Below are 24,837 nucleotides of genomic sequence, written 5' to 3'. Positions count from 1 at the left end.
ATTATATCTTGATAAGCATAGTCTATTGTTGATCAATGGTTATATATATATATTTCTGCAGGGTGATGAATCTTTATGCTTTTTTTCTGGTTCGCATTGTAATCATGTGTCACTAGCGGATTTGTGTCACTCACGGATTCTATGCAGAGAAGATCGTCGGTATAACGACATTCAAAAAAATTAAAAAATGATTTCGCCCAGGATCGAACTGGGGACGTTCTGCGTGTTAAGCAGATGCCATAACCAACTAGACCACGAAACCATGTTATTGTATATTTTCATCAAAATGTTAAGCTCTCCTCATTTCTCAAAAAAGCTTACAAATTCCTGGCAGCTATTTACTCTGAAGTTTTAAAGCCAGAAATATGGTGGTTCAAGGAATTATATGTTATGAAATCTTGTTTAGTAGTGTCTGCCGCATTATGAGATACCAATAGATGCACCTCTCCCAAGCGTACTTTTTTTTTCTACCTTGCACAAATCGAATCTAGATTGACAATGATCATTTAATTCAGCGGCGAATATACTGAAAGAGTTAATGGTGAAAAATTTCATATATCTGGCAGCCCATAGAGGATATGTGCTCACTCTATACCGTCATACTTTGAGGAATGCCTCGGCTAATTGTTCATCCATTCATCTACGAAGTCGACTTAGAAAGGTTGTGAAGGATGTACTATTTAAACATAGGTTCGATAAGTCCAGCTGGAGCGTTCATCGACTTCTGGAACAAATGGTTAAATTAAATGAATACTTGAAGATGGGAGAAATGAAACAAGTGTGGTCTTTGCTGACTCCATACACTAAGCAAAAGAAGCCCATTAAAGATTCACCTGTGACTAAAGAGCTAAAGTTACTTTCTGTCAAAGAATGCAATAATAATGATCAAAGCCCGACCGAACAGAGAGAGATGCAAATATTGGGTGAATATATCAAACGAAATCAACGGCGCGGTAGGTTACCTCATCACATATCAAATGAATACAAATTAAAATTACTGCTGCCTTTGGCTTTACATGAGAGAGACGTACTAAAGTTGAGCAGAATCCAGCATCAGCTTTCTAAGGGCCCTCCAAAAAGCACGTTGACCTTTACATCAGCTGGCTCTGGTAGGATTTGGTTTGTGCGATCTGCAGTCAATAAGGCTAAGAATCAGTCCAAAGCTTTAGGGGTCTTCATACGCCAGGAGAAGAAGCGGGCTCAAAAACGATTAAATGGTTGGGAAGCATGTAGGGCCAATGCCAATTGGGCTTTACACGAAGCTATTTGGGAACAAGCGCTCGAAGACGGTACATTATTGAAGTTCTCACCCGAAGAATACTTGCATATCCTAAGCGGATCGTTGGAAGATGATAAAACGCCTGTCAAAAGGAAGGCAGGAAAGAGCTGTCCCCCAAAGGTATTCGAATGGCTGAATCCCATTAACGAAGTCATGGCATCTCTTAGGAAGAAAAATTCAGATGCGTCTCTCTCTTATAGAATGCACAGGGAAGAAAATCTGCTAAATAATGGAGAGTTTGATTATTATCAAACCCAAAATCAAAAAGTCTACACCAACAGGGTCAAGAGGTTTGAAAATTTAGTCAAGACCAAGCTTCCTTACGTTGTACCGTTTATACCTGGCCGTGACTTGCGTACTATTCTCGCTAAATATCGTCTCTGAATGCATTCTGTATATACCTTCGGCGCCAAAGGCACAAGGCGATGAATATCTAATAGTTACTAATCCTTGGTAAAATCTCCTAATATACTTGGTTCTTCAGTCTCCACAATCTTTATTTCAGATAACCATTTTGAGATGTCATCTTGCGTTTGTTGGTCCGTTTCTGCCACTCCAGAATCCCCACTCTGTAGGCCGAGTTTCTTTAATCCAGCAATTAGTGACTCTAGGTCTTCCTCAGATGATTTTTCTCGAAGTAGCTCTTCAAACAATGTGATTTTGTACATGCTTTCCACACTTTGTCGTTCTTCTTGGCTCTGCTGTACCAAATGAACTCCAGTTCTGGCAAAAAGTGCCTCCTCAGATAATTGCACCCTGTAAAACTGAGAGCATCTGAAATGGAATTTGCTGCAATATGTCGAGAGGTATGCATAGGGATTGTTATCCCATAGAAATCTCTTTGTAGTGTCGTTAACAGAAAATGGATCACGAACTCTTTCGGGAGGTTGCGCACACAAAGGATAACCACACATTTTATTCAAATTTCTCTCATCGATCAAGTCCTGATAAGTATCCTGTGTGAATAACCTTGCCATATATTTTAGGGTCTCTTCGTTCTTGCAAGACGAATCACATAATATGCCAATCAATTCAAGAGAAATAGTCTCTGCTTCCCGCATCGAAAGCTGTCTGTGATTTTGAAATGGTCTTAGCACAACATCTTGGATGTCGCTGATAGTAATAATCATACCTCATCCATATGTAGCACTCTTTCTCTTGTCCTATTATCAACTTTTCTTAGAGTGAAGGCAGCGATGCCTTATTTATTCGTCCCCAAAATATAGCAATTCAAGAGAAGATACATCTGGTAACCTGAAATGAGCGAAATAGACAGTATAAAAGCTTATTATGAGCCATGAGGAACCCCAACCAGCCTCGAGTAGGGTGAGAGAGACGGAGAAGAAAGAGAAAGGGAGCAAGAAGAAAGCACTAGCGCTATTATCGCGCTGTTTCAGTTCTCTTCGACGTCAACTAAGTCAATTAATGTCCGATGAAAGCTTTGAAGGTGTCTATGATGCTGAAGAAGAGACTGAGGTTGAACATGAGCTGGAGCAATTGGTGAACATGACAAAGATTCCATTTCACCTCGAGCGATTCATGATATGGACGCTGCTGACATGCTTTGACTGCTTCTTACATCTGTTAACAGCCACGCCTATGAAGATCCTAAATGATATTTTGTTCAGGAACCACAAACGCAAGAGAAAGTCACTTTCTAAAACTTTCAACGAGAGTTTCATGGTCTTCATGATCGTTGTCGCGTCCGTTATTCTCAGCAAGCTGGATACATCGAAGGCTTACCATAGAATTAAACGCCAGAGCTCAGTTAAGCTTTATATGCTGTTTGGAGTCCTGGAAATGGCAGACAAGATGTTGGCGAGCATGGGACAGAGTTTATTTACCATAGTCTTGGCAAGAAACTTTAAAAGATCAAAATACAGACAGGTGGTACTATCATGCACCAGTATCATTTACCTAGTTTGCCACGGATACGTGATGGTATATCAAACCGTTGCATTGCATGTGGCTGTGAATTCCTACTCTAATGCATTCCTCACACTGCTTCTATCCATGCAATTTGCTGAAATAAAGGCTGCTCTACTAAAAAAAATCGATAAAGAGGGACTCTTCCAATTGGCAATAGCCGACGTTGTCGAGAGAAGTCAACTAATCTTCCTCTTAATCATTATAGCATTGAGGAACGTCGTCGCGAAATCTAAGTCTCAATCCAATGTGATTCCCAACTCCTGGAACCTGCATGCAACTTCTTCGGTGGTTCTTGGCGTATTATGTGGACCCATGTTTAACGTTGTTGGCAGTGAACTGGTCGTAGACTGGGTAAAACACGCCTACGTTACCAAATTCAACCGCATACGTCCCAGAATTTATGATAAATTCCTGATTATAATGTGCCGCGACTATGTCACAAGTTTGCACAAATTTTGTGATAGACTTGGTTTACCAATCCCCGCCTTGGTAGTCCTGTTTATTGTTATGATCCGTCCCACTCTGCTTGAGATCCTTGACATTTCTTCCGTGCCAGCTATAGCTATAACGATATTCAAATGCCTGGCCGGATTTGCGTGTTTGGTCCTTATTAAGCTATTCTTACGCATGATGCTTCTAAGATGGTCTCAAACCATACTCGCTAATAGAGAATCATCCATAGCAGTCACAGAGGCCGAGTACGTACCTGGAATGTTATCTTATGCGACGGGTAAGATTGACCAAGACGCCAGAGCTATCATCCACAGTCGGATTAATCGCTCGAAGAAATTGAAACAGGCATCATCACGTCTGCGAGACAGCAATACCGGAGTTTCTCCCGTACCCCCATCTTTGAATGACATTCGAAAGATGAAAGATTCCAAGAATCCGCACTCTCTCGAGAGTGTCGCACGATACAAGATGGTATCAAAACGCATATGGTAAGTTGCACAATAATGATAAGAGCCTATATAGGATAACAAGCGCTTCCAGTGCGACGATGGTGGCCTTACTAGCCCTCAATGGTTGTCCTGGTTATACGAGCTTCCGTAAAAAAGGATTTATCCTGTCGGTCTTAAGATTGAAGATCAACTACTATAAAATTGGGCACTTTTGAACTACCTTTGACACATTCATAGGCTCTGTTGGTAAGAATTAAATGTTTTGCCGGAGGTTGTTTACAGGTGCAGTGTGCAGATTTTCACCGAAGTCGCCTTCTGTCTTCTCCGGAAATGCGGTGAACCAGTTGCGCCGCTTGACTACCGTCAGAGTCAATAAAGCACCGCTATACCAGAAATTAGTTAGCCAGAAGTGTTTTCAACGTTCATTTTCGGCTTCCAGTTTGCTCAAAGAGGCAGCTGCTGTTTCAAGTCCTCCCAAGACTTTATTAAACTCTTCCAAATGGGTCGGTTACTGGCTAATTGGTACATCTGGTCTTGTTTTTGGTATTGTTGTGCTTGGAGGGCTAACCAGATTGACTGAATCCGGGCTGAGTATCACAGAATGGAGACCTGTAACTGGTACTTTACCGCCTATGAATCAACAAGAATGGGAAGAGGAGTTCGAGAAGTATAAAGAATCTCCTGAATTTAAGCAACTGAACTCTCATATCGATTTGGATGAATTTAAGTTTATTTTCTTCATGGAATGGATTCACAGACTATGGGGGCGTGCAATTGGTGCAGTCTTCCTATTCCCTGCCGTCTATTTCATGGCAACTAGGAAGACATCCGGGCGTGTGAACAAAAGGCTAGTAGGTCTTTTAGCTCTACTGGGATTTCAAGGTTTTATTGGTTGGTGGATGGTTAAGTCTGGTTTAGACCAAGAGCAATTGGAGGCTAGAAAATCTAAACCTACAGTTTCTCAGTACAGACTAACGACTCATTTGGGTACAGCGTTCTTACTATACTTGGGAATGATATGGACCGGTTTTGAAATTTTGAAGGAACGCAAATGGGTTCAAAATCCTGCCAAAGCACTAGAAGCTTTCAAACTTTTAGATTCCAAAGCGCTTGGACCTGCAAGAAGATTATCATTGGGACTCCTAGCTTTGTCTTTCTTAACTGCAATGTCCGGTGGTATGGTCGCGGGTCTAGACGCCGGCTGGATTTACAACACTTTCCCTAAGATGGGTGATACTTGGGTACCAAGCTCTCGTGAACTGATGGACCCTAACTTTGCTCGTAAGGAGGATAAGAGTGATTTATGGTGGAGAAACATGCTAGAAAACCCAGCAACTGTTCAATTAAATCATAGGATCCTCGGTATTACAACGTTTTGTGCGGTGTTGGCGGTACACTCCTACTGCAGCAGAAGAAAGGCTGCGGTGCCTAAGATGGCAGATCGTACAATCAAAGCTATGATGGGTATTGTCACTATGCAAGTTGGACTAGGTATTGCGACATTGGTTTACTTGGTTCCTATATCTTTGGCATCGATCCATCAAGCGGGTGCGTTAGCGTTGTTCACGAGTGCTATCATCTTTGCAGCTCAGCTAAGAAAACCTAGAGTTCCTATGAAGATTTTGGTCAGCGGGCTCTATGTCCAACAGTCCAAGCAGGCAGGCAGTAAGATCCTGTCGGAAGCTTCCAAGCTTGCCAAGTAATGAAACGGCGTGGGTAGCCGTTTTTGTTCATTTGTTTTCCTGTTTATAGTATATATTTGCCTTTGATCTTTACGATAAGACGCCCTTGATACAATTTAAAGCTATTTATTTACAAAGTTTGTCTCATTCTTCTCCATTGCTTCGACACTGGTACTGGACAAGCGCCAAAAGATGAACATTAGCACAGTCTTGTAAGGGGCAAACCTTTCAGCGCACAACTCGACCAAGTCATCATCATATATTTTCCAGTTTAACTTCTTGTGCTTGATCTTGCTTCTCTTGGCAGCCACTCTGCTCTTCGTCAGCTTTTCAACTAGCTCTGGCTTGTTCGATAGATAGTTCGAGCAACCTCTGGCCAAGCCAAGATCTTCGACAGCAAATACATTGTACCTCCCCAAACCAGTTACAAGGAACATTTTGGCACTCCATGGACCGATACCCTTGATATTCTCTGTCAGTTTCTGCACGATCTCATCGTCATTGTCTTCTCCGCTAAATAGTCTCTCGATCTCTTCTTCATTATTGATAAAGTAATCCGTCAAAGATTCAAGATATGTCACTTTCCTTGCACTAAGGCCACAAGATCGTATTCTTTCTCGACCGGAAGGCTGTTGGAAATCCTCGTGCAACTGAAGGTGTGTAGGAAATTCGTCATTATAATTTTTCATCAGTCTGGCCTTGATACTTCTAGCGGCAGCACCACTTATCTGTTGTGACAAGATAGCGCTAGCGAGCTTGGCATAATGATGTGCCACAGTCTGGGGTTCTTGTTCCTTCTCGAGAAATAATGGAAAATCCTGTTTAACAATGATATGTAGTAATGTGGGATCAACTTTCAGTATATGACTGATTGCCTCACCGAATTTGCGAGTGTGTCTATCTCTGAAATCTTTCGGAACCTGTTCAAGATCAGTAGATCTTGAATTATCATATTCATTATCATATTCATTATCCAAAGGTCTTTTCATACTGAATGGTAGAAGCTAGTTCATCAGGTGTTGTATATGCTCATTGAGTTTATTATTTCGTAGTATCAGCTAGAGCCCGCCACCCTTTTGATGCCAAAAACCCTTACAAGAACTTGAGTCAAGCAAAAGACAAATTTGAATGACCACACAGAACTTCTAACTGCCTGCAAATTCCTCAATGAACTTGACAATTTCTAATGAGCTTACTGATCAGATCTTTGGTCCTCTCGAGGTCAGTGGAGATATGACCCTCCAGGATCTTATTGCATTGCTTCAACTGGATTGCGGGTTTGATGAAAGTAAACACGATTTGTACCATAATATGACTAAGTTAGAATTGGCTGGTGCTAGGACGCTGAATGAGATCTTCAGTGATGAGAACGATCTGCTCCTAATCAGAAGCAAGGCTGGCGTTCAGACCCCAGACCTTTCTGATGATGCGTTTGTAGAACAGTTCAGGCAAGAATTACTACACAATCAACTTTTGAGATCACAACTACTTCCTCAGATTCCGGGACTGGAGCAGATGCTTGAAGATTCTCAGGCCTTTAAAGAGAGGATGGGCCCTGTAATTCTTCAGAGACGTTATGGCAATAATGGACCTGAGTCTCAAATGCAAAATCCTTTCGGCCTACCTAATGATGAGTATAGAAGACTTATGAGTAATCCAGATGATCCTGCAAATCAGAAGAGAATTTCTGATTTGATCAATCAGCAGGAAATTGACGAGCATATGCGAAATGCTTTAGAATATACTCCGGAAGTCTTCACTACTGTTCACATGTTGTTCATATCGTTGGAGATCAATGGCCATCCTGTCAAAGCATTCGTTGACACAGGTGCTCAGGCTACCATAATGTCCACCAGGCTTGCGGAGAGAACAGGCCTGACTAGGTTGATAGATAAAAGGTTTGTCGGGGAAGCTCGAGGAGTCGGTGTTGGCAAAATTTTGGGAAGAATTCATCAGTCACAAATAAAAATTGAGACTCAGTACGTTCCTTGCAGTTTTACCGTGCTGGACACTCATGTTGACCTATTGTTAGGTTTAGACATGTTAAAAAGACACCAAGCATGTATTGATTTAGAAAGAGATGTATTAAAGGTTGCTGGAGTTGAAACAAAGTTTCTAAGTGAATCAGAGATACCAAAAGATTTCACAGAGAATATGACTGGACCAGCAAAAAAAGAAGAAACTTCTAATAAAGAAGGTCAGAGATTAGGTACTATTCCTAAAAACATTGGTGGTCTCGATAGAGGTACCTCAGGCAACAGTTCTTCAGGCCTTAGCGCTGCCAGACCAGCAAACTTTCCAGAGGCCTCCGTCAAGCAGCTCATGGATTTGGGATTCTCGAGAAAAGAAGTCCTTGCTGCACTTCAAAGTGCTCAAGGCAACACTGAAATAGCTGCTTCGATATTATTTCAGTAAACGTACGATGATTAATTAAGTGTGTACTTCCGTCTATAGACTGTGGAATCTCAATTTCGGCAGCCTGTTAGACACGCTGCTCACTCTAGCAATCTCCATACTGGTGCTATCATTTCCTTTTGGGACACAGACATGTGGAACAGTTATCCATGAAACCTTATCCTTTACATCCAAGTTTTCGATTTCTACTTCAGAGTTGAAATTCTCGATAAAGCTGCGTTCATGTATGTTGATACTCGAATTGTATGCCAAGAACTCGTTCAATATCGAAACAGTTCCCCAGTAAGAGAATTTCCTCAGACAGGCAACAACAAGCGAGGTAATCAGTTCTCCGTTTGTGCAATGCATATAACATGGATAATGTCGAGCATCGATGAGAAATTTGACACACTCAACCACTACTTCGTACTCAATCGGTACTGCTTTCTTCTTTCTCTTGACCTTTGGCTTGCTCTTATCCTTCTTCTCCTTCTTCTCCTTCGAACACTCTATGTGAATCATCTCTATGCAGTTATCAGCACAAAATTTGGCCAACACAGGATCCTTCCCTAGCGGTTCTGGAGTCAGTGATACGATATATTTTAAATTTAGCGATCTCAGGTAAGGGAAGTTAATCTCCCTTGGACAGGAGCCCCGATACAAGTTGGGTTGCACCAGGCTGCAATTCAATGGCACGACTAATGACATCTTATTATAGCTCTAGACGTTTTGGGGGACCACCTTGCGTCTATGATTATCGTGACTCATTATTCTTCAAGTTGATTCATCGTCTTGAAGCGGATTGTAAGTAAATCAATTTATCAAACAGGAAACCAAGGGACACTCACGTAGGAACAAGCAACTACAGGTAATTAATACGTATAAGATGGAATCTTTTATTGAAGAGCAGGCTGTTGCCAATGAAGAGGCATCAGATGTCAAACATGATGAGAAGACTGAGGAGGTGTTCCACAAGTTCGAAGATGAGGTTACAAGACAGTACCAGAGGACAACCGATGCTTTGAAACACATAGTCAAAGAGGATGAGCAAGGGGTCAAGCTCAATTTGCCATTGGACTCAGAAGTTTCTGAAACTGCACAACGGTATTTGAAGCAACTAGACAGCAATTTGCACAATGTAGAAAATTTGGCACTCAATTACTGGTCGCAAGTTTCTGATGCTGGATTTTGGCCCTCCATGACGAGCAAGCTGGGAAGTAAGCTCGAGCAAATTGTCAAGATTGATGAACCAACCAGCAAGTCCGAACAATCACTTCAAAGTGCTGCAGGTGGTAACAGGACAGAAGCCGAACTAAAGGCGTTATCTACTGACAAAGCAATATACTTGAACCATGAGTCGAAGTCCAACGAAGATTTCGATGCGGACGCCAAAACAGACGAAATTGCCAGAATTTTGGAGCAGGATAAGAATATGGCCAACTTGATGAATAACATTGTACCAGCGGAAATCACTTACAAGGAGTTTTGGAGAATATACTTTGAACAACGGCAGAGAATCCTTGACATGGAGAACAAAAGGAAGAAATTACTGGCGGGTCAGAAAACTGAGGAAGAAGAGGTTGGCTGGGATGATGAAGAAGCCGATGCTGCTGAAGAAGAGCCTGTTATCGTGAAAAAAGAAGACACCATAGGTGAAAAGGTGTCTGATGAGATGGTGGTTACTACCAAAATTGAGGAAGAAGCTAAAGGAAACAACGGTGAGCAGGAGGAAGATGACGAGGAAGATGACGAGGAAGATGACGATTGGGAATAGTTTGCGCTATGAGATTCTAACATATATCGCTACGTAACTCGTTAATTGCTGGCGAGCGGCATCCCGTCAGTCTTTGTGAGATCACTAAACCTGGTACACTCTATGGTAGAACAACACGTAAGCATTAGGAGTGATACATTCAGTGGCGTTTCTAACAGGGCGGAAGCTTGTATCATCGAAATAGCACCAGCCTCTTTTCGGGCCCTTGTCGACATATGAAGTGTAATGCCCTCCATACAAACTCCCAACATGAGATGCTATTCCATAAAGCTTATAATTGAATGGCGGACTTTGTCCTCTGGTAGGCAACTCCTCAGTAACACCTGGCGGTAATCTCCCATCAAAATCATTTGCCCAGTAGGGTGTCAAATCCAGTGTAAATGGATACTTCACGAATACGTTGTTTTTGTTCATCATGTTATCAAATCTTTTCAAGTGAATGATCAGGTTCCTGGGCAAACGTGTAATAGTTAGTTTTTTTGTAGAAGGTTGCTTCTTCTTACATCTTGGACAGGACCATTGCTCGTCTGTTTCAAGCTTTTCAACTTTAGTAAACTCTTTGAAACAGTCTATTATGTTGCAGGATTTTGCATGAGGAACGGGTACTGATAGGACTGAAAATGGTTGGTATGTCGTACTTGTGAGACCACATACTTGGCACCTTAGTTGTGAGGCGTATTGGCCTTGGAAAAGATCGACAATAACGCTGAAATCTGTCGTCAAGAACCTCTCCCACTCAATGGAAGATGCAATTCTCAATGATAATTTTTCCCTCATCTTTTCTGCTTCATCAGACAGTTCCTTTAAAGGTGGATTACCACCACATTGGTTCAAGTCTTCATGCAGTCCATCCAGTAAAAACTGGCAAAACTCCTGACAATCTTGCTGTCCAGATTCACGGAAGAGTGAGTTGATTGTACCGCATGCCATTTTGAATTCCATGGGTTGAACCGGTTTACCTTTTTCATTCAACTTGTGGGATGCATTTTGATACATCGAATGCGTGAGTTTTGCGAAATACTTTGCTAGGACTCCCTTGGATCCCAGCCTGCTGTTCATATTGATATGCCTTTCATATGATTTATTAAGAAAAATGTTGGTCAATTCATGTGTACCCAATAAGCACTGAACTATGCAATTAATATAGCATGAGTTCCCCATATTTTCCAATCCGACAGCAAAATCTAGATCATATTTGTTAGCGCTACCTAATGCTGGTGAACTTTCACGGGAAGGAAATTTTGGTAATGGAGGTATAGCCTGACTTGGTGGTTTCGAAAGGTCATTCATTTTGACAGGAACAATGGCTTCATTATCTGCTGTGAAAACTCTTGGTGCTCTAAGTTTGGGAATGTGATTTGCCATCGGGGATACTGCGTTATCTATTGGCAATAGCGGCCCGGGATAGTGAGCGCCATTACTGCCAGCTGTTAGTTGTGGTGTTTGTGGATATTGTGTAGATCTATTCAATCTTGAATAGTGATTCGACGGTGATAAGTGTGGCGACGAGCTGGCTGATGACGCCGAAAGGTAAGCCCCATTCGAAAGTAAAGGAGGCTGTTCCTGAATGTCCTGTCGAACTTTCAAAGACCCACCTATAGAGAAAGTTAATTCGGGAAAAGTAGCACCATTTGTATAAGTACCATGGTGTTCTTCGCCGATACATTGTCTTCCCTCCGAGACCCAATTCGAAAAACCAGCTTTCAGAACGTAGACTCTCGTGTTGGCATTTAGTGGTTTCGCAAAAGAATGATTTATTAACAGATCCAATAGAATCGCTTGCTGCTGTAAATCAAAACTCCTACTATGACTTTCTTTATCCTCGCTAGTGTATAGCACGATAAATTTGAACGTATCTCTTGCCCGGAATAAACCGATCTCTTCCTTTGGTGAAGTAATCAAGGATTTCTTCTCAATCTCAAGATCTGTGTATTGGGCCTTGAATGAGATGGGTTCAATGCAAATGACATTCTTCGCATTAATATGCAATTTAGAGAACTCTCCCCTCTGTCGCAGATCAATCAATAATGTGGAATCGTTATGACTATCAATAAGTTGTTGTAAATGAGAGGATGAAATGGTACTCCCTGTATTCAAAACCATCTCCACATCTGGTTTAGAATTTTCCTTCAAGAAAGCTTTAATTTGACCGATCTTTTCATCATTCAATAGACTTTTGACCAACATATTATAAATCTCCATGAGTTGCCTATCATTGGTATTCGTTTGCTTCTTTACCACTTGGAACTGTTTCAAATTCGGCACTTTATTAAGCACAGTATTGTGGACGATCTTGTAGTAGACGTAAGCTGACTCGTAGGTTTCATATAGTTCATCCTGTGATAGTCGTCCTTCCCTAGTCTTCAACTTTTTACATTCATCTCGATATGTTTCCAAAATATCTAAACATCTTTGCAAGAGGGCCATCATTTCATCATCCTTTCGCTTGCCACTAGTCTCATCCTGATCAAGAAACTGTTCCGCTATTCGAGACAACCTAGCCAACGTCTTGCAGTGCTTCGAACGCACTGTCATAGTAGATTCCGATTTCGTCTCAGTCATCTCAGATACAAACTAGACCCATCGAAATTGGGACCCCTAAGTGGCACTGACACTCTTCTAGTGGTAGTGAATCTTTAAAATGTGGCAGTATCACCAGTGATAGCATTTTCACGTGACACCTCTTAGGTAACAACCTTCATAAGGAAAGATCAATTCATGAATGTATAAAATAAATATGTGCTATGTAAGCTAGTAGACACCATCATCTGGTCTGTTTTGTTCGACTTGAGCATCCTCACCCTTCTTCTTCAATTCTTCGCAGCTCTCTCTGTCTGTATTTTTAACACCATGTTCATGCTCGAGGTTATCCAACTTACTCTTGTTCTGGTCGAACAGTTTCTGTTCCTTCTGCTCTTCAGCATTCTGGTGCTCCTTTCTGTGTGGGAATCTAGCCACTGGAGCTGAACAAAAGGTTCTGGTAGAAACAGTCAATAGTCTTGGGGAGATTCTTAAAGTAGGGGTCAACATCTTTTAACTTCTTGTAATGTATCAAATTGTAAGATAACTAAAAATGGGTTCCTAGTGAACGAGTAACCACTCCTCTTATATAGCACAGAAAATCAGGGATCGACGTCCGACGCCTTATTTAATGACGTCCACTATAGCAAGCCCCGGATGCGCTGCGTCTTGCTGTGGAGCCCCGACATTGCAGACCTAAAATCTCGCTCTTTATTCGCTAGACTCACGAGACTCGCACTATCACTAAATTACAGTTTATAGTATTATAGATTGACTTTCTAATTCTCATATTCTTCCTTGACCAGTTCCCTGACCATATCGATCCATTTAGTATTGGCAAACTGAGGGTCCTTGACAACATCCTTATTTTCACCGACCACTTTGAAACCAACTCTTTCATAGAAGGGGATCAATGGTTCATGTGCGATAATGGCTATCCTCTTGCCCACTTCCTGGTTACTTAGTTTTTGGATATAATCGGTTAAAAGCAAAGTAGCAAGGTTTTTCCTCTGGTAATTCTTCGAAATGACCACAGAATGGATGCCAATGGTGTCACTTGACTCACTGTGGGCCTTTCCCATGCTTTCCAAAGTAATAAATGTCGAGGAATTGTTGCTTGATTTAGGAATCTTGGTTCCAAGGATATGTCCTACCAATTTCTCCGCTTTCACTTCCTTGCCATTGAACTCTCTAATGAACAAACCAGAACATAGTTCTGGACAGGCGGTGAGTCTATAGTCAACAGTCTCTAAAGGGGCGCGTTCGTTTGTGGGGAAACCCTGAGCTTCGAGATCTGCCACTTGTTTAGTATCCTCAATGATCAGAGGTCTAACATACATGTGCAGCGGTAGAGTAGAAGAAGCCATTTTGAAACGTATTAGTGATGATACGAACTTTGAAGTTGAAAACACTGGTGTAGTCTTATCGCCACTTTTAATAGAATGGAGTGCTAGGAAAACACCATAGGAAAATCACGTGATTATAAAGAGCGTTTGATATTACGATTAGTATAATTTGAATATGTGTATTTACATCTATCTATTTGTCTGAAATGGTTGATGAAACCGCTAGTTGGTGTGATTCGCCATCAATCTTATGATCTGTCACGATGGGTTCGACCTTGTGATCTGTAACAATAGGTTGCTTTTGTTGAGCCTCTTGAGCGACAACACCGTTTTCATCGAATTTCAAATTTTCCATCTTTTGGAACAATTCTTCCTTCTGTTCTTCAGTCAATTCGTTCTTCTTCTTGTTCTTTATCCAGTAACCTGGGTTCAATTGTCTCAATTTCAAGTTCTTGGCAAATGGCAAATGACCTCTCTTCTCCTCGTATATCATCAAACCGACAACGATCATCAACACCAACCAATAAATATTGTAACAAAGCATCGAGGACAAGTAACCAGTGTTTTGCCATCCAAGCAAAGCGTTGAAGATATCCCAACCATTGTCCAATTCAGGGTTACAACAGTTGATGTGGTAAACAGCTTTTCTGATGTTGTAAGAACCATTACCATCACCACTTTCACTAGCATCACCTCCAGTAGCCTTGTTAAATCTGTAGTTCTCGAAATACCATGCACCTCTGGAGAAAAGACCAGAAGAAATCAAGTATAGGATACAAGTAGAGATAACCAAGAAGACTTGCAAAGAAGAACGAGAAGCACCGTAAAACAACAGGAAACCAACAGCAGCACCTGCAAGTAATCCAACAAAGACAGGCAATGGGTAAGCCGTGGCACGAGAACCTTGAGTAGTGATACCTGCACCAGCAACGAAAATAACAGCTTCCAAACCTTCTCTTAGCACAGTGATGAAAGGCAACAAGAACATCGCGTAACGTCTACCAATGAACCCCAATTTGAAGTAATCTCTCTTCCTTTGGGGGATTTCCACAAGTGACTTGGCAATCTTAATTCTCCATTTACTTTGCATTTTGTTCATTCTCAACATCGGAATACCCATAATACTGATCATCACAGTAGCGATCATACAGAAAATACCTTCCCATAAATCCTCTGCTGAACCAAAAATATCATTTTGCAAAGAATAGTAAGCACCAATGAAACCACCACCGATAGCTAAACAAATAATGAAACCTGCAACAACACCAATCCAAACCTGTTTTCTCAATCTCTTGTACAGAGCCCAATCCTTTTCACCAATGGCTTGTCTTAAGAACGACAGCAACACGGAAACAACAATCACAGCTTCTAAACATTCACGGAAGACAACGAAGAAAACCGCAACGTTAAAGACTTTATTAGCCATCGTGAGTTGTTCGATGGATCTACAGGAGTATGCGTCGCTAGTGGAGAAGAAAGAGACATTTGAGCGATCGCAATGAGCACATAAGCCTCCACATATATAGCATTGGCATGCCCAGCCCAACTAAACCTGCTGCACCTCTTTCCTTCACCGAGAATCAGGTGTTTGCAGGTGTTTCAGTCAATCAATGAGCTGCAGATTGGCTCGAGATGCGCATCGCCGGCTGAAACGTGTACGCTTTTCTCGAAGTGCACCCCGAACCAACCGAAACCGATACTCGAGGTGGGTGCAGTGGGTGAGAAGTGTCCGGCTGGCTGGACTGTCCCGGACACTTTTTATCGAGTGTCCGGCCGGTCCAACCCGGACACTCTAAGGTTTTCACCTGCCCATCAGTAGTAGCAGTAGTATACCAATGCCCGAAGAACCTCTATGAGAGAGAGAGAGAGCATCGATGGACTGAGCTAAAGCGTTAGGATGTCTGTGCCAGAAATACTACCCCTAGAGATTATTGATAAGACGATCAGTCAACCTGTTTGGATCGTTCTGCAGTCGAACCGTGAGTTTACGGGTACATTGGTTGGGTTTGACGATTTCGTAAACGTTATCATTGAAGATGCCGTCGAGTGGGTTTACAACAGTAAATTCGAGGATGAAAAAATTCTAGAGCACCATGGTAGAATGCTGCTTAGTGGGAATAACATTGCGATGCTAGTGCCAGGTGGTAGGAAATAATTGTATAGTGATATTACATTAGAAAGACAAAGTTTTATTATGCTAGTGGGTCAAAGAACCATTCGAGTCTAGTATTAGCAAAGACTCTCATGCCCATGGTCCTTCCTTCGTTCTTTGAATCTGGTTCTTCGCCCAGACGAACGTTTACCCATGGTGCGAGCACGCGCGGCTGGAGGATTAGCGAATTGACTACTATATGCCACAGCAGCGCATAGAGCATGCCGATGAAAAGGTCGAACCTATAATGGTGGTCCAAGTACATTGTGGCCCACCATTGCAGGATGATGAATGCAGTACCGAGTAAACGGGGCAAGACTGCCTTGTTGAACAGTGCGAAATACCATTTGTTGGCGAATTGTGCATCGAAGTCATAGTATTTCACATAGGCGAGAGTATCGCTCTCTTCCTCACACGCTATGCTGCTATCAGCATCTGCGTCTGAGTCCTGTAATGATGTAAGTTCGAGAGTCTCCGGATCCTTGGTGGCATTAAACGCGCGCATAGCGGATGCAAACCTATTTTTCAGTGTAGTAGAGCGTGTGATAAGGAACAGGAAACATTGGAAGGCCATAGCCGAATGTAATGATGGCACAGCTCCAAATACAATTGGGGACATATGGAAACCTGAAGTGTTGAGGTGAGTCCCCAAGTGGGCATCCACTCTTGTAAGCCCTGCTGCGTAGCCTTCTTGTGTATAATTAACATGCTTGGTGTCATAAATCCCGTATAGATGAGTAAACCAAGGTGGAGCCATTGGGAGCAGCAAATGTGTAGTAACGCCCATTAAATTTTGGAAACCTAGGGCAAATGCAAAACATTTTAATGTTCCAGGAGGTTGGAACACATATAGGTAAACTGCCGTAAGGATGGGTGCAGTTAAATGCATAATAACGTATGAAAACCAAGCCAACATATCCTTCCACTTGGCAAAATTCTCCTGCCTCTGCAGCGCAAAGAGTGAATCGATATTTAAGAGCAGAAAAGAGACGAGTGGAAGTAGGAATGGAATGGCTAAAGTACGAAATCTTTTTGGGTTCGAGCCGTTACTAAAATGGAACACTTGCTCGTTCCATTCAAGCACGTTCGTCTTGACCCGCTTGATATAGTAGATGTAGTACCATATAGCTAGAGGAAATAGCACTAGAAAGACTACCATGAATGCAAAAGAGCTGATAAAACTCAACAGACGGTATTTCTTATCATTTAACTGTAAAAACAACTCATCAGCATGATCACCAAAGAGGTATGCATCCAAAAAAAAAGCAGCTTTACTATGGATACTTGGCCGAATATCGATAGGCACAAGCCCAGCGTTCTTGAAGATAGCCAACCATAGAAAGATTGGTGAGAAGTTGATTGCAAAATTTATTGGCAGAGTAACCAAATTCCGCTGATTCAGCGAACCATTGTAAAGTCTCTTGATTATACGCACTAGATGACCGGCCATACTAGTGGTTGACTTTATTACTATTGTCGAAATGAGGTGCGCAATTCGAACGTCCACCCGCAAATGCTCTTATATACTTGTGCTTTGCAGATGAACGACCCCAGCCACTCAACCTCAAGCAGGCGAGAAAAGCCATACGTAGTGTTCGAGCTCAAGTATGCTACTGAGAACGATTTGCTCTTCCGCGGTATCCTTTTCGGAGGCGAAGCTCTATTCCCGAATGCGGACATAAAAAACAGAAAGCGGCTTTGACGTTATCAATGCACTGCGGCAAAGTTTAAGGAGACCCTGAAGTGGGGCCAGCAGGCGAGACCAGCCCAAAAGGGAAGGCGAGACGCGGTGGTGCAAAAAAAGCTTGGCGCCCAGTTACATCTACTAGTGCCTTACAACGCAGTGGGACCCATCAAAGCGAATTGTCCATTGGCTCTTATTGAATTGGAAGAGGTGAAAGACATACCACTTGCCATAAATCCTCACAATTAGAACACCTCAGAGATGAAATTCTCGTTGACCTTGTGATTACTACCATCATAAAACTGCTCTGCCTTCTTCGTGAAGCAATCGTGGAATTGAACATTGAACGAGAATGCCATGTGGACCTTGATTTTCTGGTATTTCTTGTTTTTCTTGCATTCACGAAAATTTTATTCGGGAAAAAGATGAATTCGTAGGGCTTAGACTATCGCTCAGGATATGCCAAGTATCTCGTTTAGTCTTTGTAAGGCTTTCCGATGGTTCTGCCGCTCTTTGTGCTTTTGAACTTGGCTAGTTTTTACTGCCATTTTTGTCGTCGGCGCTTCAGCTCAACCACATCCTTGGTGATCTCAATGACAACGTCATTGGGTTTCCGTGGCTCGTCGGAGACGATGATTTATACCCGAGTACGAAAAATTTTCCACGGAGATACGCGGACCATGAAGAGCCATCATACAAGAGGTTACCAAGTTAAGCGAAAAAGCGAAGCCAAGCTCGTGAGTTCGCAAGTAAGTAGTTGAGCCGAGCCAGAAGAACCACGATGGAAATAGGTGACAGTTATCAGAGTCAGGAAGGATTTGGTCAAGGAGTTCCCCGTGCTGAGGATGAGCAATTACAATACAAGATCCAGCTCTTGCTACATATTAATAGTATTTTACTTGCAAGAGTGATGCAAATGGCAGGAGGCAACGGGGAGGGCTCTGTTCCAGAACAGCTGCAGCCCATTGCTTCGCAGTATTTGAAAAGGGTGCATGCGAATTTACAGTGCATTTCGCAGATCAATCAGGGTGCTAGAAGCGCAAAACCTTTGATTTCAGATGCTCCGCAGTTGCTGGTGCAACAGCCTGCACAAGATATACTGGCCAAACTGTATCTATTGATGACGCGTGTATTTGAGATCTGGTGAATGGGGATAATGCGGGGTATAGCCGCCAACCCTTATTTCTAACCCCCCGTCGAAGTTAAGGTATAAAAGCGGCATGTTTTGCGATGAGAAGGAGCAAGGAATGTTTCTACTTTCCTTTCCTTTCTGCTCTTAGCCGCCGAGGTCACATGGTGGCATGGTCGTCAAATGTGACTGCCCCTTGCCCCTGATCGAGAGGTTTTCTCCTTGCCATTGCGGCGGCGGCAGCCCCCCTTTTGACCACCTTATGTTTTGGACAGGCCAATTGCTCGGGCGGCTCGAGAGTATATATATACTGGAGTTCGTGTAAAGGCTTAGGGAAGTTATAAGCATAGGAGAGTGCGAGCACAATGTCTGTTAAAAAGCAAAGGATTATCAATTGTGTGTCTCAGCTGCCCTACAAGATCCAATTGGGTGAGAGTAATGATGACTGGAAGATCGAGGCTGCGGTAGGTAGTAGTGCTCTTTACTCTTCGTTAGATTTTTTAAATAGCGACGAAGAGGCTGAGAAATACGAACAACATGTAATCGGTTGGACCGGTGAAATCACCAGACAGGACGATTTTGCATCACGTCTATCGGCCCATCATGAAAAGAAGGAGAAGACAGAAGAAGGCGACGAAGATCCGTTGTATTTGGCCAAGGACCAACTGGATGGGTTGACTAAAGCGATCCAAGAGCAAAGTGAACACGATGAGAATATCAAGCTGTCTAACGTGCACCCTGTGTGGTTACTACGTCGTGATCAAAATAGATGGAGGGAGTATGCCGAGAATGTGATCTGGCCAACTTTCCACTATATCTTGCAATTCTCGTCCGAAGGCGGCGGCAGTGAGAACAAGTGGTGGTACGATTACGTTAAATTCAATGAGGCATATGCCATGAAGATTGGGGAAATTTATCAAAAAGGTGATATCATTTGGGTTCACGACTATTATTTGATGTTACTGCCTCAATTACTGAGAATGAGATTTGACGAAGAAGACCTAACTATCGCATATTTCCATCATTCACCATGGCCAAGTAACGAATATTTCCGCTGTTTACCTCGTAGAAAACAAATTCTCGATGGACTTGTGGGAGCAAACCGGATCTGTTTCCAAAACGATGGTTTTGCTCGTCATTTTGTATCCTCTTGTAAGAGACTTTTGGAATCTTCGAGCACAAAATCAAAGAATGCGCTTGGAATTGATCAATACCAGGTGGGCGCAAACGGTGGTGATGTGATTGTTGATTCTTTGCCCATTGGTGTAAATACCAAGAGGCTACTTAAGGATGCATTCACACCAGATATCGATGAAAAAGTTCTTGCCATTAAGAACGCTTACCAAGGTAAGAAGATTTTCATCGGCAGAGATCGCTTAGACCCTGTTCGTGGTGTTGTGCAGAAACTAAGAGCATATGAAACTTTCTTAGCAATGTACCCTGAGTGGAGAGATCAAGTAGTTCTGATCCAGGTCAGTAGTCCACCTATCAACAGGACCTCCCAACAATCTTTCAGGTTAGAGCAACAGGTTACGGAATTGGTTAATTCGATCAACTCCAAGTATGGTGGTTTGGACCATTCACCTGTTCAACATTACTACATGAGAATTCCAAAGGACGTTTATCTCTCGTTATTGAGAGTCGCTGATCTCTGCATTATCACAAGCGTAAGAGACGGTATGAACACGACCGCTTTGGAATACGTCACTGTAAAATCCCACATGTCAAGTTACAACTGTTACGGTAATCCATTAGTTCTAAGTGAATTCTCGGGTAGCAGCACTGTCTTGAAAGACGCCATTATTGTCAACCCTTGGGATTCTGTCGCTGTTGCCAAAAGTATAAACAAGGCTCTAAAATTGTCGAAAGAGGAAAAATTTGCCCTAGAGAAGAAGATTTGGCCCGAAGTGCCAACTATTCAGGACTGGACTGATAAATTTTTGACCACTTTGGACTCAATCAGTGATAAAACATCTCCAGGTGCAAAGGAAAAAAGAATCACACCTGCTTTGAACAGACCAATTCTATTGGAAAATTACAAGCAGGCTAAGCGTCGTTTGTTCTTATTCGATTATGATGGTACTTTGACACCAATTGTGAGGGACCCAGCGGCTGCTATTCCGTCGGCACGTCTAATAACGATCCTGTCAAAACTTGCTGCTGATCCTAAGAACCAAATTTGGATTATCTCAGGTCGTGACCAGAAATTCTTACAAAGATGGTTGGGTAGTAGGTTGCCTCATCTGGGTCTAAGTGCAGAACATGGTTGTTTTGTGAGAGACGTGAACAGTGAAGAATGGGTTAACTTAACTGAAAAATTCGATATGTCATGGCAAGCAAAAGTTGGCAAAGTTATGGAGGAAATCACGGATCGTACTCCAGGCTCGAACATTGAAAGGAAGAAAGTTGCTTTGACTTGGCATTATAGACGTGCGGACCCAGAATTGGGCGAATTTCATGCTGCTGAATTAAAACGAGAGCTACTCAAGGTCGCAGAGGAATACGATTTGGAAATCATGGACGGTAAGGCCAACCTTGAAGTGCGTCCAAGTTTTGTCAATAAGGGTGAAATTGTAAGAAGACTTGTCTGGCACAAGCATGGTATGCCACAGGATATGTTGAACAATAAGAGAGAGGAGTTGACCAAGGAAGAGATGCCTGATTTCATGCTATGTCTAGGTGATGACATGACAGACGAAGACATGTTCAACCAATTAAACAAGATCGAATCGGTTTGGAAATCCAAGTATCCAGATAAAGTAAACCAGTGGAACAATTTTGGTTTTTACCCTTGTACTGTTGGTTCTGCCTCTAAGAAGACTGTGGCCAAAGCTCATTTGACCGATCCTCAACAAGTTTTAGATACCTTGGGTCTACTTGTCGGTAACGTCTCATTGTTTCAAAGTGCTGGTACCGTTGAATTGGATAGCAGAGGTCACGTTAAAAATAGTGAAAGAAGTTTAAAATCCGAACAGGCGCAAGCGGAGTATGCATTGAAGAGGCAAAACTCAAATACATCGCTTAAGAGATTGGATTCAAGAGAACCTTTGCGTAGACAAGGCTCAAATACTTCGTTGCATAGACAGGGCTCGAACACGTCTCTGAATAGACAGGATTCAAGCTCCTCGTTGCATAGATTAAGCTCAAGTACCACTATGAGCAGACAAGGATCTTCAACCTCCATTAAGCGCTAGGCATGTTATCTTACTAAATGTATATAGAATAGACTAGTGAATCTTTAAAGCTCATTATAATTCACGAATGCATATTTTCTTAACCAATGATTCTAATTTGGCTCTCGTTATCGTTACTTCTTTAGTTTTCATCGCTAATGTACAGTTTGCTAAATGCCATAGACCAGTAACATATTGTATCACGGGTAGTTTTCGTATCTTAGCCAAACGGCAGCAAGCCGCAGAGATTTGGCAAATAGTTTCTAAATCCTGTTCAAGCATTCGGCCTCCAAGGTAGTTCAAAAGAATTTGTAGCATGAGACTTTTCTTCAATTTTAAAACTTCATCGACTGATCCCTTTGACTGGGGTTCATCTTCTACTTCGTTGCTCAATCGAAGCTTGTTAGCGTCGTAATATAACCTGAGTTTCTCAATATGATGGTTTCTTTCGTCGTCCGTCGCTGGTATAGGGTTCGATGAAAATGGTTCAAAATGGGTCATGATCCATGTCATGGTTAATGCACAGTCCCAAGTGGCGTTATCTCGTAAGTCAGTGTCAGCCAATCGTTTAGTTATTTGGTCCCAGATGATATTGCATAGCGTTGCATGTTTTTGCCTTTCAACACCTTCACTGACAAGCGATGCCCTAATGAGATAAGTGTTGAGGAGAGAAAGTAGTTTGGTCTCGTTTGTTGAATCGGAAGCATCTTTGATAACTTGATATTCATCACAGATTGATGCAGGATCCTTCCTATATTCCGCTTGTTGTGACATAACATGAAGGAGGCCATCGGAGCTTGTATGCAGCGAATGAGGTTCTAAGAGCATGTCTTGCCAAACCTGATAAAACCGCGTTAAGGACAGAATTTGTTCGTACCAGTGTAATTTAGCGCTTATTTCATTCAGTGAGACGCCGTTTCGCTGCTTCATCGTATCTATCAATTTTGTCGTAGTCTTGACCACTTTTGGAAGGAACATCACCGAGAAACTGGCCTTCTTATCATAACAATTCACCAGAAAGCTTACACTTTGGAATAAAAGCAGCATATTTTTCAGGTCCTGGTAGTTCAGCATGAACGGTGAATCAAGAGACAGACAAAGGCGACTACCAACTTGCACAATAGAGTCATCTGAAGAATCAGTTAAAGCATCTTTAGACTGTGCAAAGAAACACTTAAACTCGTTCAACTTTTCAGTAATATTTTTGTCCTGATAAACTAGTATTGTAAGCTGCAGCATTAGTTTCCAGGCGTACCACTTAGGACGTACATCACTGAAACTTATGCTTCCCAATCGTTGAGACACTGGGAGGGGAATAGGAAAACGATTATCCAGTAGATAGTTGGTATAAGATAAGGTGATAAAAGCTTGCCACTGGAGTGGCAACTCCGGATTCTGCCAAAGGTCATCGTACTTCGCCCTAACGATCAAATGTTTCCCCAGCCTTTGGCTTAAAAGCATACTAACGTACTGGAAGACGCGTTTCCACTCCTCATATGACTCGAGAGTATCCTTCAACTGGCTTAAATGCTGCACTAAGTGATCACAGCTTCTCAACGCCGCCTTAAAATGAAACTTACTACCTCTAATAAGAGGAATCCGACACAGCAACAACAACTCACATTGCATTCTCTCGTTGACTAGTGATCCTGTAGAACTCGATGAATTGTGAATAAGTAGTCTCTCGCGCAAACTAGAAACAAACGACTCTGCCAGATCCAGATTGTGCGTTTCTTGCAGTAAAAGATCCACCAGCTCAAGTGTTACTTGGAGATCTTGTTCGATAGACAGCGGGAAGACTCGTTTGATATACCTCAGGCATTTAATCGCCATTGATATGAGCGTACAGTACTGTTTCAACTGCTCTTCATTTTTAACCTTGGCACTTACCGCATAGGCCTGTTCTCGATACTCCTGGGACAACTGATAAACGACTTCGACTGGCAACCGTTGTAAATCCATCCAGCTCGCCTCGAGAGGTTCAATCGATCTACTATTAAGCCTCCAAAGGTTTGGCCTTTACAATGAGAAGAAGCGAACGTTTGCAATGACGCGACTATTTAAACAAAACTTTAACCACTTTTGAACAACTTAACAACTTTGAAGAAGTTGGACTCAGCTAAAACGACGTTGCCTGGGGTGGTTGAAACATGGCAGAGGACGACCGGTTGAAGGAGTTTCAAGAGGCAAATAGGATTGTTTTTGATCCAAACACTAGACAAGTATGGGAGAACCAGGAAAGAAATGCAAATGGTGAAATGCAAGGAACCCAGGTTAAGAAGATGCCCGAAGATGAGGCAGAAAATTCAGGCACCTCGGGGATCGTACCTACATTGCAGAATATAGTGGCAACTGTGAATTTGGGTTGTCGTCTGGATCTAAAGACAGTGGCGCTGCATGCCCGTAACGCAGAGTACAATCCCAAGCGGTTTGCAGCTGTTATTATGCGTATCAGGGAGCCTAAGACAACTGCACTGATCTTTGCATCTGGTAAGATGGTTGTTACCGGTGCCAAAAGTGAGGACGATTCGAAACTTGCGAGTCGGAAGTATGCTAGAATTATTCAGAAAATTGGGTTTGCAGCAAAGTTCACTGATTTCAAGATCCAAAATATTGTGGGTTCCTGTGACGTCAAGTTCCCAATTCGTTTGGAGGGTCTAGCCTTTAGCCACGGTACTTTCTCGTCTTACGAACCGGAGTTATTCCCCGGTCTAATCTATAGAATGGTTAAACCCAAGATTGTGTTGTTGGTCTTTGTATCGGGTAAAGTTGTGCTTACCGGTGCCAAGCAAAGAGAGGAAATCTATCAGGCCTTCGAAGCCATATATCCGGTGTTGAGTGAATTTAGGAAGATGTAAGGTGCGCTATATACT

At 42.4% G+C, this 24,837-nt stretch overlaps 18 protein-coding genes and 1 non-coding gene across 19 annotated transcripts; 9 read left to right on the top strand and 10 right to left on the bottom strand.

The window, feature by feature from the left end:
- Window positions 1–188: 188 nt before the first annotated feature.
- Window positions 189–262, bottom strand: TDEL0Btrna14V. Its single transcript has one exon. It is a non-coding gene; the product is annotated as a tRNA-Val (tRNA).
- A 276-nt stretch (window positions 263–538) lies between these two features.
- On the top strand, window positions 539–1,663 carry RRG1 (Rrg1p; the record flags this gene model as incomplete). Its single annotated transcript, XM_003679722.1, has 1 exon — window positions 539–1,663. The coding sequence occupies one exon, from the start codon at window positions 539–541 to the stop codon at window positions 1,661–1,663; it is 1,125 nt and encodes a 374-aa protein (XP_003679770.1).
- A 59-nt stretch (window positions 1,664–1,722) lies between these two features.
- On the bottom strand, window positions 1,723–2,409 carry TDEL0B04290 (Rtr1/RPAP2 family protein phosphatase; the record flags this gene model as incomplete). The annotated part of the gene is made up of 1 exon (XM_003679721.1): window positions 1,723–2,409. One exon carries the CDS (start codon window positions 2,407–2,409, stop codon window positions 1,723–1,725), a length of 687 nt encoding a protein of 228 aa, XP_003679769.1.
- A 160-nt stretch (window positions 2,410–2,569) lies between these two features.
- Window positions 2,570–4,153, top strand: EMP65 (Emp65p; the record flags this gene model as incomplete). The annotated part of the gene is made up of 1 exon (XM_003679720.1): window positions 2,570–4,153. The coding sequence occupies one exon, from the start codon at window positions 2,570–2,572 to the stop codon at window positions 4,151–4,153; it is 1,584 nt and encodes a 527-aa protein (XP_003679768.1).
- A 214-nt stretch (window positions 4,154–4,367) lies between these two features.
- On the top strand, window positions 4,368–5,813 carry COX15 (Cox15p; the record flags this gene model as incomplete). The annotated part of the gene is made up of 1 exon (XM_003679719.1): window positions 4,368–5,813. The coding sequence occupies one exon, from the start codon at window positions 4,368–4,370 to the stop codon at window positions 5,811–5,813; it is 1,446 nt and encodes a 481-aa protein (XP_003679767.1).
- A 101-nt stretch (window positions 5,814–5,914) lies between these two features.
- On the bottom strand, window positions 5,915–6,781 carry MAG1 (DNA-3-methyladenine glycosylase II; the record flags this gene model as incomplete). The annotated part of the gene is made up of 1 exon (XM_003679718.1): window positions 5,915–6,781. The coding sequence occupies one exon, from the start codon at window positions 6,779–6,781 to the stop codon at window positions 5,915–5,917; it is 867 nt and encodes a 288-aa protein (XP_003679766.1).
- Window positions 6,782–6,959: 178 nt separating this feature from the next.
- DDI1 (Ddi1p) lies at window positions 6,960–8,207 on the top strand (the record flags this gene model as incomplete). The annotated part of the gene is made up of 1 exon (XM_003679717.1): window positions 6,960–8,207. The coding sequence occupies one exon, from the start codon at window positions 6,960–6,962 to the stop codon at window positions 8,205–8,207; it is 1,248 nt and encodes a 415-aa protein (XP_003679765.1).
- Window positions 8,208–8,240: 33 nt separating this feature from the next.
- On the bottom strand, window positions 8,241–8,894 carry OCA6 (protein-tyrosine-phosphatase; the record flags this gene model as incomplete). The annotated part of the gene is made up of 1 exon (XM_003679716.1): window positions 8,241–8,894. The coding sequence occupies one exon, from the start codon at window positions 8,892–8,894 to the stop codon at window positions 8,241–8,243; it is 654 nt and encodes a 217-aa protein (XP_003679764.1).
- A 178-nt stretch (window positions 8,895–9,072) lies between these two features.
- DOS2 (Dos2p) lies at window positions 9,073–9,960 on the top strand (the record flags this gene model as incomplete). Its single annotated transcript, XM_003679715.1, has 1 exon — window positions 9,073–9,960. The coding sequence occupies one exon, from the start codon at window positions 9,073–9,075 to the stop codon at window positions 9,958–9,960; it is 888 nt and encodes a 295-aa protein (XP_003679763.1).
- Window positions 9,961–10,044: 84 nt separating this feature from the next.
- Window positions 10,045–12,522, bottom strand: DOA4 (ubiquitin-specific protease DOA4; the record flags this gene model as incomplete). Its single annotated transcript, XM_003679714.1, has 1 exon — window positions 10,045–12,522. The coding sequence occupies one exon, from the start codon at window positions 12,520–12,522 to the stop codon at window positions 10,045–10,047; it is 2,478 nt and encodes an 825-aa protein (XP_003679762.1).
- A 189-nt stretch (window positions 12,523–12,711) lies between these two features.
- Window positions 12,712–12,990, bottom strand: FMP16 (Fmp16p; the record flags this gene model as incomplete). The annotated part of the gene is made up of 1 exon (XM_003679713.1): window positions 12,712–12,990. The coding sequence occupies one exon, from the start codon at window positions 12,988–12,990 to the stop codon at window positions 12,712–12,714; it is 279 nt and encodes a 92-aa protein (XP_003679761.1).
- Window positions 12,991–13,259: 269 nt separating this feature from the next.
- On the bottom strand, window positions 13,260–13,847 carry PAA1 (polyamine acetyltransferase; the record flags this gene model as incomplete). Its single annotated transcript, XM_003679712.1, has 1 exon — window positions 13,260–13,847. The coding sequence occupies one exon, from the start codon at window positions 13,845–13,847 to the stop codon at window positions 13,260–13,262; it is 588 nt and encodes a 195-aa protein (XP_003679760.1).
- Window positions 13,848–14,019: 172 nt separating this feature from the next.
- On the bottom strand, window positions 14,020–15,252 carry FTR1 (high-affinity iron permease FTR1; the record flags this gene model as incomplete). Its single annotated transcript, XM_003679711.1, has 1 exon — window positions 14,020–15,252. The coding sequence occupies one exon, from the start codon at window positions 15,250–15,252 to the stop codon at window positions 14,020–14,022; it is 1,233 nt and encodes a 410-aa protein (XP_003679759.1).
- A 471-nt stretch (window positions 15,253–15,723) lies between these two features.
- LSM5 (RNA-binding protein LSM5) lies at window positions 15,724–15,981 on the top strand (the record flags this gene model as incomplete). Its single annotated transcript, XM_003679710.1, has 1 exon — window positions 15,724–15,981. The coding sequence occupies one exon, from the start codon at window positions 15,724–15,726 to the stop codon at window positions 15,979–15,981; it is 258 nt and encodes an 85-aa protein (XP_003679758.1).
- A 37-nt stretch (window positions 15,982–16,018) lies between these two features.
- On the bottom strand, window positions 16,019–17,428 carry IPT1 (inositolphosphotransferase; the record flags this gene model as incomplete). The annotated part of the gene is made up of 1 exon (XM_003679709.1): window positions 16,019–17,428. One exon carries the CDS (start codon window positions 17,426–17,428, stop codon window positions 16,019–16,021), a length of 1,410 nt encoding a protein of 469 aa, XP_003679757.1.
- A 1,015-nt stretch (window positions 17,429–18,443) lies between these two features.
- SNF11 (Snf11p) lies at window positions 18,444–18,809 on the top strand (the record flags this gene model as incomplete). Its single annotated transcript, XM_003679708.1, has 1 exon — window positions 18,444–18,809. One exon carries the CDS (start codon window positions 18,444–18,446, stop codon window positions 18,807–18,809), a length of 366 nt encoding a protein of 121 aa, XP_003679756.1.
- Window positions 18,810–19,156: 347 nt separating this feature from the next.
- Window positions 19,157–21,985, top strand: TPS2 (trehalose-phosphatase TPS2; the record flags this gene model as incomplete). The annotated part of the gene is made up of 1 exon (XM_003679707.1): window positions 19,157–21,985. One exon carries the CDS (start codon window positions 19,157–19,159, stop codon window positions 21,983–21,985), a length of 2,829 nt encoding a protein of 942 aa, XP_003679755.1.
- A 54-nt stretch (window positions 21,986–22,039) lies between these two features.
- Window positions 22,040–23,926, bottom strand: SCC4 (cohesin-loading factor complex subunit SCC4; the record flags this gene model as incomplete). Its single annotated transcript, XM_003679706.1, has 1 exon — window positions 22,040–23,926. The coding sequence occupies one exon, from the start codon at window positions 23,924–23,926 to the stop codon at window positions 22,040–22,042; it is 1,887 nt and encodes a 628-aa protein (XP_003679754.1).
- Window positions 23,927–24,114: 188 nt separating this feature from the next.
- SPT15 (TATA-binding protein) lies at window positions 24,115–24,822 on the top strand (the record flags this gene model as incomplete). Its single annotated transcript, XM_003679705.1, has 1 exon — window positions 24,115–24,822. One exon carries the CDS (start codon window positions 24,115–24,117, stop codon window positions 24,820–24,822), a length of 708 nt encoding a protein of 235 aa, XP_003679753.1.
- Between the last annotated feature and the right edge of the window lie 15 nt (window positions 24,823–24,837).

This window comes from Torulaspora delbrueckii, chromosome 2 (genome assembly GCF_000243375.1).
Source record: "Torulaspora delbrueckii CBS 1146 chromosome 2, complete genome".
NCBI lineage: Eukaryota > Fungi > Ascomycota > Saccharomycetes > Saccharomycetales > Saccharomycetaceae > Torulaspora > Torulaspora delbrueckii.
The sequence above is the reverse complement of the archived record's forward strand: the minus strand, read 5'-3'. Positions and strand labels throughout refer to the sequence as shown.